The 13,755-nt window shown below is 38.5% G+C and overlaps 1 protein-coding gene across 9 annotated transcripts in view; it reads left to right on the top strand.

Moving 5' to 3' along the window:
- Positions 1 to 13,755, top strand: part of LOC129731078 (SH3 domain-containing kinase-binding protein 1) — a 39,472-nt gene that overhangs the window by 14,865 nt on the left and 10,852 nt on the right. For all 9 annotated transcript variants that reach the window (XM_055690839.1, XM_055690887.1, XM_055690879.1 and 6 more), the window contains 3 exons: positions 8,392 to 8,593; positions 8,665 to 8,776; positions 8,838 to 9,300. In XM_055690839.1, the coding sequence (XP_055546814.1) occupies positions 8,392 to 8,593; positions 8,665 to 8,776; positions 8,838 to 9,300 (777 nt within the window). The remainder of the gene's footprint in view (positions 1 to 8,391; positions 8,594 to 8,664; positions 8,777 to 8,837; positions 9,301 to 13,755) is intronic.

Here is a 13,755-nt window from a genome sequence, read left to right as displayed (position 1 = left end):
TCAAGATACCTTTCTTACTGTTCAGATCTCCATTTTTTTTTCTTATTCCTTAAGATCCTAGAAAATTCTTTCGCTAATATAAGCTAGGAACTTTGAAATTTTTGTTTTTGTTTTGCCTGCTCTGGCATATAAAAGCGTTTTCTCGTTATTCTTTCCTGAAAATAGGATCATTTTAGACTTAGAAACATTTTTTCGCCATTCCAGAAAAGTTTTGCAGCATTAAGCTTAATATCGGATCATTTTTTGTGTCTTTTTCTTTTGAAAGATAAAACGCACAGTAGTTATTTTGCTTTCCTGAACTTATTTTTGAATCCTTTTGTGATCTTATTTTTATCTTTACTAGCCATAGAAGCATTTAATTGAGATTATTTGGCCTTTTAGAACCGATTTGCGTTATTCTAAGCCTAAATCGGAATTGTTGTTTGACCCTTCCTAATCCTCTATTGTCTTCTACACTATCAGCTGATTGCCAATTTTCTCGTTTTTTGATCAATACAAGCGAAATCTGCTCTTACCAATAAGATTTATTGATAAAAGAATTTACTCTTAATCAAACAATCTTATTTGTACGAGTAGATTAAGCTTGTATTCATTAAAAATCGTGAAATTGTGGCTTGTTTACATATGGCACTTGGGCCCTTTTCACATGTTCAGCGAGAAGTTTGTTAAATTTGGTTTCATCTGAAAAAAAAAAACTTAAAAAACTCAGTAAACGAGCATTTAAAATTAAAAGTCCAAGAGGACCGATTTTCAACTGGTTTTGACGTAGAGTTACGTCTTACGGCAACATTTATAGAGGTACAAATTGAAAAACTGAAAACATGGATTTTGTTATGCTAACTATGGCGGCATCCATAAAATACGTCACGCATATAGGGGGAAGAGGGAGTTAACCATGTAGTGCCCAGTGTCGCCTTTAGACGGTCTTTAGTTGAACCTCTGTCAATAAAATTAATAATCAGACTTAACTAATTAGACAAAACCAATAACAGCAAAGAAAATTCTTCCAAAACTGGTTGTTTCAAGCAACGAGTCCTGATTCACCAAACAGGTCTGACGCAGTATTGTCACATTTTCCTCTTTACTGCAAGCTGCAAAAATCCTGTTAATTTATACTATTTCCGACAAAAATCTGTACCAAAATCTGTTCCATTGGAACATAGTTGTTTATTTTGTGAACCTTTGAAAAAAAAAACAACTTCAACGACGTTTGTTCATTGTTTTGAGAAAACTGTGACTGCATTGACTATGTAAATAATAGTTCGAACTATTAGCTCGCTTGTAAAAAAAACTTTCAGATTGCGTGATCGCATTATCGTTACTGAGTTTGTTACAAAGTTTAGTCTAATCTTTTCTAGCCATATAAAAAATCTGTATTTTTTCACAAAAATCTGTAAAAATTTGTACTATTGGCAACAATGATCTGGCGAGCTCGAGTTGATGCATAAAAATTACATGGATATGAAAAAAGCTTTCATTGACATATCTAAGGCTCCTAAAACATATCCGATTACAGCAATCAGAGACCATTTCTAGAATCCGTGGAGTTTAATAATTATGAGCGAGATGTTATTTCTCGCCTAACTTTAAAGTTAGAGAGTAGAGAATCGCTCATTGCTACGTAGGTCCTTTTGAAAAGTTACGCGAGATCTATATTTTGCGCTAATTTTTCTTGCGACATTAGGTGAAGCACTCGGATAGGTAATTTTGACCGTATGTTTCAATTTTTTAAATAGGGGAGGGTATTTGCTGTGACGTTGTCAATGTGTGACAAAATGTGGCAAGGGACGGGGGACGGAAAAAAATTGAAATTTAATCAACATTTGCATGACGTACTTACGCATGGCTCGACCAATCAGAGCCAAAAACAAGGCTTTCTTCCCTAGCGCAGCTTAACTCGCTCTCAAAAAGCTACGCTTGCCGGAAGTTTAACTCTCAGTAGTCATGTATATAAGCTAGCATGCAGAAATTGGGTCTTCATTGTATAACCGATTACTGTAGCGAGAGGAGAGTTGACTCTTACTGGCTCGACTAGCAGCCGGCAGAGCAGCAGCTAGTTTTAGCGCAGCAATGCTGAGCAGGGACTCATTCGATCACCGCATTCAACAGCTGACGGACCAACCGGCGGACCACAGCAAAGCACAGCGGATCTGTGGCGTCGCGTTTGCTTTCAGCCATTTCACCACTACTATAAGCTGTGAGTGTACCGGTATCGTATGTGTATCACCGTTATGTCTTGTTTGCTCGCTTGCAGTGTGTGCGGAGCGGAGAATAATAAGGAAACAAGAGTTATCCCGTGCCATCGGTAAATGGCAAACCAAAACCAACATCTTTTTAAAAGTTACCAACCAATAGTGGAATAGAGTAATAGTGGAAGAGAGTTAAAACAGAATTATTACTGAAATTTGCCGCTTCACACCACCAAGCGAAAAATACATCGACGTAATTCTACGTTAACCTTGCGGTCGTGTCTTACAAACAATCTCTTCAACTATTTTTTTTTTCTTCCCATGATTTTTAAAAGCATCTGAAAATAAGGAATGTAAGGTTGTTTTTAAAAGAAACAATCAGTGAAAAAAAAATTCTTTAGAGCTCCTGACATTGTCTTTCAGGTATCTCCTGGTAAAAGGAAATTTCGTAATAAACTAATCTGATTTACTCGTTACTTCCACAGTAACTTTGTGATTTAGGTTTCAATGAACGAAGGAAAGCACCTAAGTTAGCTTTTACTTTAAAGCGTGATCATCTGGAAGCCTATGTCTTTATAAAAAGGTTTGAGAATGATTAAAAAATAATACTTGAAACGAAAACTAGTCCACAGCCAAATTTGTTCGAATCATGGTACATCACCCTATAAGTTGACGAGAATCAACCAACAACGATCATCTGATCATCTGATTAAAAAAAAATTCTACAATGAAAAAGCTGATTGTATAACAATTCCTCGAAAACTATTCCCCAGAAAATAGAACGCCGAAGCTTTTTCCCCAGAAAACAAAATCCCAGAATGTATCAATAACCAGAAAACTGCTACCCAGAAAGTACTTATCCCCAGAGAGTTATTATCCGAAATGAATCAATGCCCAGAAAATTATTTCCCATAAAATACCGTTTTCTAGAGAATTGTTATCCTAAAACGAAGAAAGATGCATTTTTATTTTTTTAACATGGAAAATCTGCTATAACTGAGTTTTTTATATAGGTATCTGAAATGTATAACGATTCTATCATTTGAATCAACTTATTGTCAACTAATACATTTGTTCCTTCATGGAGTAAATAAGTAAGCGCTTGACACCAGGCCACAGTCATAAAATCAGAGAATTTTCAGTAATCGTTTTTGGCTGAAGGAACATCACAAGTCGACCACAAAATACAGTAGCGAATTGATATCTGATGCTCCTTGACCAAAAATCTAAAATACCCCTTCTTATCCTAATTCGGTTAATCTAGTTCACATGGGGAGCAGCCCCCCTGCAGAAATCACCTCTGTAGAGGTTCGTTCGTTTACCTGGATTGATGCAACATCCACTAGTATATATTATACGAGTGAAAGGGAACCCGGTTACAATTCCGGAGCCTGTTGAGTATACGTTTGCATTGGCGTGCACACCGGAAACGGTAGCGCCTTTGTAATCATGGCAACATGAATCCTTTCCTTCGAGAGGCCAACAAGAGATATCGGAAGAGTTTTCTTTCTGTTTAAAAGTCATACTAGCCATGGAAGTCTTTCATAGAGAGATATGGTTGGACAGGCTGGTAGAGCATGGTATTAAATTGCTGTGTCGATATTCTCTTCTTAAACCTTGAAAATCAAAGACTGGGGCACGCAAACTTTCAACAGCTTGTACCGAATCCGCAGCAGGTTTCCAAGGTTTAGAGTCTCAGTCGATAGATCAATGTAGGTAAGGGAAGTCGGCAAATTAGATCCGTAACTTCGGGATAAGGATTAGCTCTGAAGACTGGGATGACTCGGGCTACGAGGTTGCCGGGTCGCGGATCTGCTCCCAGTTCGTGCGGGTGTCGCGCCGTGGACCTGCCGGCGCTTCTGCCTCAACGCACTCCGGGGCGTCCGGCCGTGTGGTGGTGTGGGCCGCCCGAGTTCATACGCTTCCCGGCTTGGGCTGCAGTCATCGATAAACAGTCAATTCAGAACTGGCACGGCTGAGGGAATCCGATTATCTATACAAAGTGGCGAAATACCGATCGTTAATAGTGTTGTTTTGCAAAAACCTAAGTCTTGATATGTTGAAGCAAGGTTTCACTACCGTTTCTAATTTAGCCTGTGTCTGTCACCGTTACCCTCGATAAATCCGAAACAAATGTCCCCTACTGTCCCAAAAACTATGATAAATTTGTGATCCTTTGAAAAAGGCTCGATCAAATTCGGTTTAGATCTCGCGGAATGGCAGGTAAAAGAATTTTCATATTTTCGGCTCTGGAGGGGTCAGGTACGCAAGTGTTATTTAAAAATGTCAAATAATTTAGAATGTTAACAATATAATAACTGAATACTAATGTTTTTTGATGCTGATGCTGCACGCAAAAGTTGAAGTCTTGTACAATCATTGTGTCTTCCCGATTCGCACAAATGATGCAAAGAAATCGCACAATAAATGTGTGAAATGCATAACGCAACAGTTGTACTGCGAATACATTGACATAGAATGAAATCAGAATATGTATCATACACCGACATTTATTTCTCACGTGAAATGCATAACGCAACAGTTGTACTGCGAATACATTGACATAGAATGAAATCAGAATATGTATCATACACCGACATTTATTTCTCACGTCGTGTGTATTAGTGACTGTACGCGCTTTTTTCTCAAGCGACGTGAGAAATTTATCTCTCGCTCGTAGAATTTCCGTGTATGTGCGACAAGACTATAGACACGTCACATACAATGCAGGTTGCTCTTTCGCTTCTCTTTCGGTTCGGATTGCGACGCGCAGGGCAATATCTCGTTGTTTCACGAAATGAGCGAGACACCCGTGCTGCACATACTTGATACCAGTGTTGTTAGTCTCTCACTCATACTGTCGGTGCGTGCTTGCTGCTATTCAGAGGAATGCAAGAAGAAGAAAAAGTATCTCGAAAGCGTGTGTGCAAAAGACTTGAAAAGCGTAGCATATGTCTCGTCCTCAAGCAGAAAGGAGGAGAATGGTTTTGCTTCTCGCTCGCTTTGCAATGCTGCTTAATACCAGTTGAAACTGTCTAGGTGTAGTAGTTTGGAGCTGCTAAATACATTTAAGAAACGCTAGAGCATTAATTGCGTTATGCCAAACACGCAATCATTGTACTGGTTCCGAATTACATCAACAATTGCGCTAAAAACGCACAATTTTGTACTGGTTTCGCACCATCCAACTTTTGCGTGTGGTGATGCTGAAAAATAGTTTTCTGGGCATTGGTGCATTCTGGGAATCGGTTTTCTGGTAACTAGTACTTTCAGGGGCTTAGAATTCTGGTAACTAGTATATTCTGGGATTTGGTATTCTGGAGAATGGTTCATTCTGGGGAAAATCCTTCGACACTTTATTTTCTGGGGAATGGTTTTCTAGAAAAAGTCGGACAACCGAAAAAGCTAAATGTTATGCAAATAAAGATCCTGGTGGCTTCTGACAATACCACAACGTGTGAGTATTGTTATAACTCAGCCCAGAAAACTTATTCCACGCTACGGCATAAACTTCTAAGGGCATCTTTAGCGGTAGTCCAAATCGTTGTTTTGTTCTATTTTTTTGGAACAAACTCAAGTTCACTGCTGCACCGGTGGTGTACATTTTGTTTTATACCAGATCTAAATCGAAAAAATTTTAAACTGGTATACGTTTTGGTCTATTTTTGTCACTTTTTGGAACAAGAAATAGATCGTTCTAAAACCCTTTGTACGCTACCAACAGGTGGGTAAAATGTCATATTTTAATTGAATACCTCATTTTTAGCTATTTCCATATAAACGTTTTGCGAGTGTTGGGAAATGAACAAAACAAAGATTTTTCATGACAATTCACAATATGTGGTGGCAATTTTGTGGTTTTTCTGAAGAAGAAAAAGAACAGGTTTGTCGTTTTTGGCTTCAAGGAAACCGACCAGCAAAAGGGGGAATTCTGAAAGACCATAACCACAGGTTCAACTAGTTGGTTTGCAACCATCAACTACCAGGATGACAAATATGTTGGCTATTTGTTAATCGCCTTAATTGTAGTGGGACTAGAGGAGACCTTGAGAGGCCAGAAAAATGTTCCTCGAAGACACTGAACTGAAAACGTTCAAAATGCTGGGGTGACATTGCGCATTTCATTTCGAGCAACTCGAACAAAACTAAATGATCGCTGAGGGCGTTATGTTTCGTTTTCGTATTTTTTCGATTTTGCGGATTAGATGAGCCGCAGGACAAATGACAATGACAGCTCCTTTCGAGCTTGAAGCATAACTGGCAGTATGTGACCTACTCGAAAATAGCGAAAATCGTTCGAATCGAGCTGCGCAATGCCACCCCAAGCTTGTTTCAATATCCTCAAAACCCAACCAACGTTTGAAGAACTGCAAGATTTTGAAAGATTGATGAGACGAGAACGGAAGATGAACATCGACGCGATCAAATATTTTTCGCTACCCTCCGAAGCCCTACTTGTAGCAGAAATTTTTCGATCCTACCAATCCATCCTGAGAAATGTCTCAAACACTCGGGTCAAACCGTCAAATCCATAAAGTCTTGTTGTTGCCAAAGTAATCGTTTAATGTGCGTAAAAATGATCGAATTTCCGTTTGTTAAATATTGAGTGCTTTTCAATTCAAGTCTCATAAACAGATAACATAGGGTATTGAATTGTTGACAGTGTGACAGATGTCAGCGGTTTAAAACAACAAGATATACAACACCGGTGCGGAGAACGAAAAGTTGGTCTATATTAGCTGGTTCTATTCAGCTTTCGCTGATGTAAATCTAGTATAAATTTGTTTCAAAAATAGACCACCGCTGAAGATGCCCTAATGAAGCATCAGGTTAGCCTCCAGTTCCACTTTGGCACATGTATGTGCGACTAGAAGTTGTAACTCAAATTGCGGCTTTACGATTGCAACCTGTTGTCCCTGAGGAAAGGACGCGCACTTTTAATTACGTCAGTAAGCCAATTGACTGACGATCAGTCAAATGGACTGCGACAAATCGTACGCCTCAGAAGCGTATACGAATTGTGCAAACAGTTGCGTTGCCAAGAAATATATATGATTGAGAATTTGTTGCCTTCCCGCGCCGAACTAGAAACTGTCAATGAAACCCGTTGATGGGCACTAGACTGTCGTATTCATCACATAGCAGTGTCTTTCCAAACATGTCAATTTCAATCAATTGGCGCACTTCCGATAACATCGTTGTATTTTTTTTTTTAAATGTGGTACGGCACTCGATTGAATTGATCGACAATGAGCTGATATTTGTTATCGGGTTTTATTACTGGGCAATTAGACTGTACAAAGAGGCATGAATTTTCCGCAGTCCAATTTACTTTCAAAGTTCACTTCCACGTCCGAACACCGCAGTGAATATGTACTAGTAAAATACATCTTCTGCTTCAGCCGTATCTGCACACAACCCGAAGGGCTTATTTTATTACCTGGTGACATTTCTAAGTATCTTGCTTGACACCACTCTTATCCTCCTCACGACGTTCACCACGCGTCGCACCTACCAGCCAACATCGAGCGTCTCTGTTTCTAGTTTTGTCGTGTCTTTTCTGGGCCTCCCTTTACTATAGACCTGACCTATATTGTTGCTCCATGCAACCGACACTCTCGCTACGGCTTGTCTACCTTCCCTTTTCAGCCCCACTGTCGTCGTCGTCGTCGTCGTCGTTGTGACATATGCTTTGAGGCTGCACTTTTTGCGAAACCCAGCCGAAGCAATGCATCCAACACCAAAACTTGTGCAGCAGAATCATTTGTCTGCTGCGGGGGTAGAAGTATCGATTTGTGCCAGGTGGGGCCGTACGACAGTCGTGGTCATTTTAATCGCGCCGGATAATACAGCTACCCGCTGAACAAAATCAGCTGACAAATTTCATCTCAGTGACGCCTGTTTGTTTGATATTTATTTTGTTAGTCACAACGAATCAGTTAATCAGTCATAAATTGTTGAATTGTTGAATTTCAACCCAGATGAGTAATGTCTAAAACATGCCTCACTGTATGAACGTGATAACCCGATCGTCAGTGGGTGAAGGGCTAGTAATACACTTTAACCCTTCCCCCGTCTTTTTAAGCACTGCATTGCAGCTTTACTTCAGTTGTCCCACTGGTTACAGAGGCTGCAAACGATTCTACTTCACCACCGCCTGAAGACTACTAATATGTGACATCTTTTTTTCTATAACTTTCAGTGAGCGCCATCGTTGAATACGATTACACCGCCAAGGAAACGGATGAGCTGACGCTGAAGAAAGGTGCCATCATTACCAATATCAAAATTCAGCCCGGTGGCTGGTGGGAGGGTACACTGACCGCAACCGGCAGGACCGGTATGTTTCCGGATAATTTCGTTCGCGTGCTTGAGCCGGATGACAAGAATCCAGTTGTTCTAAGGTAGACTATTCACCAGAGAAGATGATGAGGCGTTCAATCGATAAATAATATTTCTTCTCTTTACCCTGCAGGGATAAGACTGCCGCCCAAAATAGGAAATGTAAAGTAATCTATAGCTATCGAGAAAACAAGACAGATGAGCTGACGCTAGCGGTTGGTGATATCATCGAATTTTTCGAGGAGGTAGAACTATACTTAAACAAAAAAAAAGATCGAACTTAAATTTTTCGTTTTGTCATTACAGGTAGAAGAAGGCTGGTGGCGGGGAAAACTGAACGGCAAAGTGGGAGTTTTCCCATCGAACTTCGTCGAAGAAATAGAATCTGCGTCGCCTACTTCCGCGAATCGGCAGAGTAGCACGGGTTCCAAACCAACTATTCTCGATGGCAGCTTAACGGGGAGCCTGTCGAAGAACAACAGCCTGAACAAAAGTCGAAGTAGCTTGAACAGTTCCCGGGAGGACCTGGACAATGTGGCACCGCAAACGCTAGCGGATGCCCCCTCGCTGCCACCGAAACCGGTCCGAGAACTGTGCAGGGTCCTGTTTGCCTACGCGCCCGCCAACGACGATGAGCTGAAGCTGGCCGAGGGGGATATTATTACCATTCTGAGTAAGGACTTGCTCGATAAAGGCTGGTGGAAGGGTGAATTACGCGGTAAAGTTGGCGTGTTTCCGGATAATTTTGTTGTTGCCCTGCCACCGGAAGGTAAGATAAAACCTTAGATTTTAAAAGAGTTGATTTCGGAATTTGTGCGGGTTCCCTAAGGCCAAACGATACTGAATCCACAAATGGCCGACTTCGAGCCACCACTTTGAATTTTCAGAAGCATAAGACTCGGTAACAGTTTAGCAATAGCGTTTTCACACGAACGCGGGAACTAATTGTCTATTTCCGAGTCTTAAGCATCTGAAAATCTGAAGTGGCTCGAAGTCGGTTGTTTGTGGATTCAATACCGTTTCACCTTGAAAAATCGGTTTTTACTCGAGATAGTTTTAATGCTGGAAGTACAAAGCCAGCAGAACAAATAGTTTATAGCGTGAAATAAATCATTAAATGCCATAGCACACGGAATTCAATGCTCCGTTATTTCTTTAAAAAATGCTTTGTTCTGTTTGCTTACAAAAATAACTAGCAGAATAATATACGAAAATAGTGATTTTAGCTAACAAACAGTTCAATAACAGTCAAAATTATTTAATGCTCATGAAATGCTTTTCAAAACAACTGGTTTTCCTAATAAGTTTATTGTTTTTTTTTTAATTTTCAAAAATAGAATTAAATTTGCAAAGTTTCAATTTTTTTAAATAATTTTCTCCTAAAACGCAGAGAGCAGAGACCTTTTAATACAATTGGATGTTAATTAAATGCTTCCATACACAAGTGGTTATATTTTGATATGTTTTCTTACTTCAAAAATATTGTTCTGCTAGCTCAGCGGTTCTCAACCTTTATTTTTGTCTGCGTACCCCTTGGCGATATTTTCCAATCCAATTGTACCCCCTGGGTTTGATATGTTCGAGCAGAGTGCGAGGAAGTAGTGGTAGATCATGTTGTGGTAGTCAAGTTTAGGTTTCAAATTGAAATATGGTTTGTTTGATTGCTACAGCCATGTTTAAAGAGCAAGTTTGAATAAACAAATGAAGTATTATGAAGAAAAAATATTTTGTCCGCCATTACTGATTTTCCTTCTGCGTACCCCTTGAAGGCATTCGCGTACCCCTAGGGGTACGCGTACCCCGTGTTGAGAAACGCTGTGTTAGCTTATGAAAAAAGTTTGCAGAACAATGATCGAAAATGGGACTTCAATTATTTGCTGTAAAATTCTCAGGATAATTTAATGCTCGATTATTGCTCTTGAAAAAATCTGGTTTTAATGATAATTTCATTTATTTTTTTTTTGGTTTTTCGAAAATATAATTCGACTCGATTTAAATAAAAACTCTGAGAACAATCCGAAACCTTTTGATACAATTAGATGCTAATTAAATGCTTTCATACGCAGATAGTGTTATAAAGTTGGTGTATTTTGCATATTTTTTATCTCAAAAATATTTTCCTGGAAGCTTAAGAAAAACTTAGCAGAACCAATAAACTGCTGTAGAATGGTTCAAATAATATAATACTCTATAAATTTATTAAATTGATATAATTTAAAAAAATAAGAAATGTACCTAACTTATTAAAACTACCTGCGTATGGAAACCAATAGGTTTCTGATCGTTTTAGGGAAAAATATTTGAAAAAAAATCGAAGCTTTGTAATTGGAGCAAAGCGATCGATTCTTCATAACCAAGTTTTTTCATCTATTCAGGTCCCCGGACAATTTTAAACGCATTTCATTTCAAATTTGAATAAAAATTTGTATAGGTAAACCTTCTTTTCTGCATTTACCTTCCTAGAGAACTCAGTAATGCTTGTTGAGTATGTCGAATTGAATGCTGAAAATTATTTTTTTCTGCCAACACTACCAGTGTACCGGCGCCAGCAGAAAAATCGATAATTAATCATGAAAGGCAACTTTCTTTCAAGAGCATTTAATGAGCTTTACATGATTTTGAACGTTATAGAACTGTTTGTTGACTAAAAATGCTATTTTCGTTTATTGTTCTGCTAGCTATTTTTTCAAGCTAGCCGATCAGAGCATTTTTCGAAGAAATGGCGGAGCATTAAATACGGCGTTATGGCATTCAATGAGCATCGAATGAGTACTAAATTTTCATGCTATAAACTATTTGTTCAGCTGACTTTTTTTTGAAAAATTTGGACCACTGCGACCATTGTTTTGATCTTTTGTGGTATTCTGCTGACTATATTTCCAGCTTTAGAGACGTGTTTCACTCGAGAAGTTTTTTTTTCTTTCCAAATCGTTCATTCAGAGTTTCGGTTAGATTAAGGTCATTGATTTTACCAGACTTTTCTATTTCTTCTGTGATTTTAATCTTGAATCGATTCGAAAATATGACTCTTATTGTTGTACGGATCACATTTGTACGAAATGCTCAAGCTGTTATTGTTTTGTAAAGGGGAAATCGAAATCGATTTAGTGACGCTATTTTTCTAGCTAAATTGATCCCAACTTTAAATATTTCAGGAATGCAATCATTTAATTTAGGCTACAAGTATTTGTTAAATTGTAAAACATTATGATGGGCCGTCCACATTGCGCGTGGACAGGAAAATCGAAGCTAAAAAAGGCTGAGAAATGCACCAAAAGATTGGAAACGGTAAAGAAAGAAATTGATTCTAAATTTTGCTGTAAATGGTTGCGAAGTTGGAAAAGACTAAAAACAAAAATAATTTCAAATGCTGCTGGAAATTTCTGTCGAAAAAGAGCTGAAATATTGATCTCATATTGGTTGATGCAAAAATAACCTCACTGCAAGCCAGCCAAGAAATCCAAATACTTAATACGCCTTTACAGCCTAGAAGAAATCGAAAGAAATTTAAGCACGAGTTTACTTTGAATGATAGAAAACACTTCTGAACGTGTAAAAACAACACAATAGACTCTAGAATCTACTCTAAAACTCTCAAAAAACCCAAACTTAGCTTCGAATTCCTGAAACCATGAAAAGGCCAAACAAAAATTAATTCCCAATGCTTGATATTATCAAATGAAAAATAACAAATACACCAAAGTTAACTCAAATTGCATGAAAACCCTCTGAGAATCAAACTGACTGAAATAATTTTAAACAGAAAAAAATTACTTCAACTTCCGTTGAACAAGTTCTCAGGACAACAAGATCTAATCTGATCTGATCTCGAACTTGCCTCAAAATCTGATCTGATCTCAAATTTGCCTAAAAAACTTTAAAACGTCTCTAAAAGGTAAAAATGAAGCGTACAAAAGTTTCTCTATAATCCACAAAAAGTTGAAAAGAGAATAATCTTGAATAAAACTTTAAGTGAGAAAAAATACATTAATGAAAAAAAACAAAGATTCTAAAAAAACATCGAAGGTACGAAAAATCGAAAACAAAAGGAATTATTATATTTATTCTAACTGGTTCAAACCTGGGAGGGAGAAACGAATACTACACTCAAAACAGAGAACACGCACATGCGTCGTTTTCTGATAGCGTGTAACTGTCTTCTTGCTGTAACGCATGCATGACTCAAACAAAGTTTTTAGTAATATCAGGAATACTGAATGTAGAAATTTTACAGACTAATTTTTCGAGTCTGTGTTTTTTTTTTTTAATTTGCCGTTTGTTTTTCCAGAGTTTTGAGTTCGGCCGTGATGAAGTGTGTTCGAAGTTGTAACCAAAGCCTTAAATCCAGAAAAGCGCAAGTTCAATAATCGAAATACGCTAGCATGATTATTACTTAAAGCTTATGAAATGTATTATTCTACGTAAAAACAAACCAAAATGTCTTATAAAACGACAATGAATACAAAAACTGTTTACGATGAATATTTTTTTCGAGCAACGCGATACCTTTTAGCATAGACTAAAGAGACATAGATATCCAAGTTGGGCTTCGCTGCATATAATCTCAAGGCAACACTATGAACTTGCCATCTGTAGGCCGTTGGGTGAACTAAAGCATATCTACTCGGAAAAATATCATGGTACTCCTTATCATTTCAGTGGTGAGCTTGACCAGAATCTCACACCCAGAAAAATATCATGTTACTTTCAATCAGATTTGTACGGCGGTTTTCACTCGACTTTAGGGCATCCTTAACAGTGCGCTACTATTCAAGTTGTTATGGCGATAGTGTCCAGCGCGGCTATTTTGCTCACTCACCCTTTTTCACACCGGTCGTTACTATCGTCTCTGTTTGACGTTTCTCCAGCATACACCTTTCGTAGCGCTGCTATCGGGCTGCCAAATTTGAAAGCGCGATGCTTGCCGGAGGCCCGGCTGCTATTTCTCTAGCGCGTCTAGCAGCGACCGGTACGGTATGAAGTGATGATAGAGCGCTGCCAAATGGGGTATAGAAGCGCACCGTTAAGAATGCCAAGAAACCCAATCAGTTCCGCAAAGGGATTAAAGCTGTATAGTGGTTCTCAATCGACTATTAAAATTGGTACTAACAACAAATGAGTTATGCTAATGATGACTAGAGCAAGATACCTGACTTCATACATTCTGCTAGCAACACCTTTATAACGGTGCCATCTGATGACCTTAAAGCTGTGATTATTATCA

This window comes from Wyeomyia smithii, chromosome 1 (genome assembly GCF_029784165.1).
Source record: "Wyeomyia smithii strain HCP4-BCI-WySm-NY-G18 chromosome 1, ASM2978416v1, whole genome shotgun sequence".
NCBI lineage: Eukaryota > Metazoa > Arthropoda > Insecta > Diptera > Culicidae > Wyeomyia > Wyeomyia smithii.
This window is presented reverse-complemented; position numbering and strand designations above follow the sequence as displayed.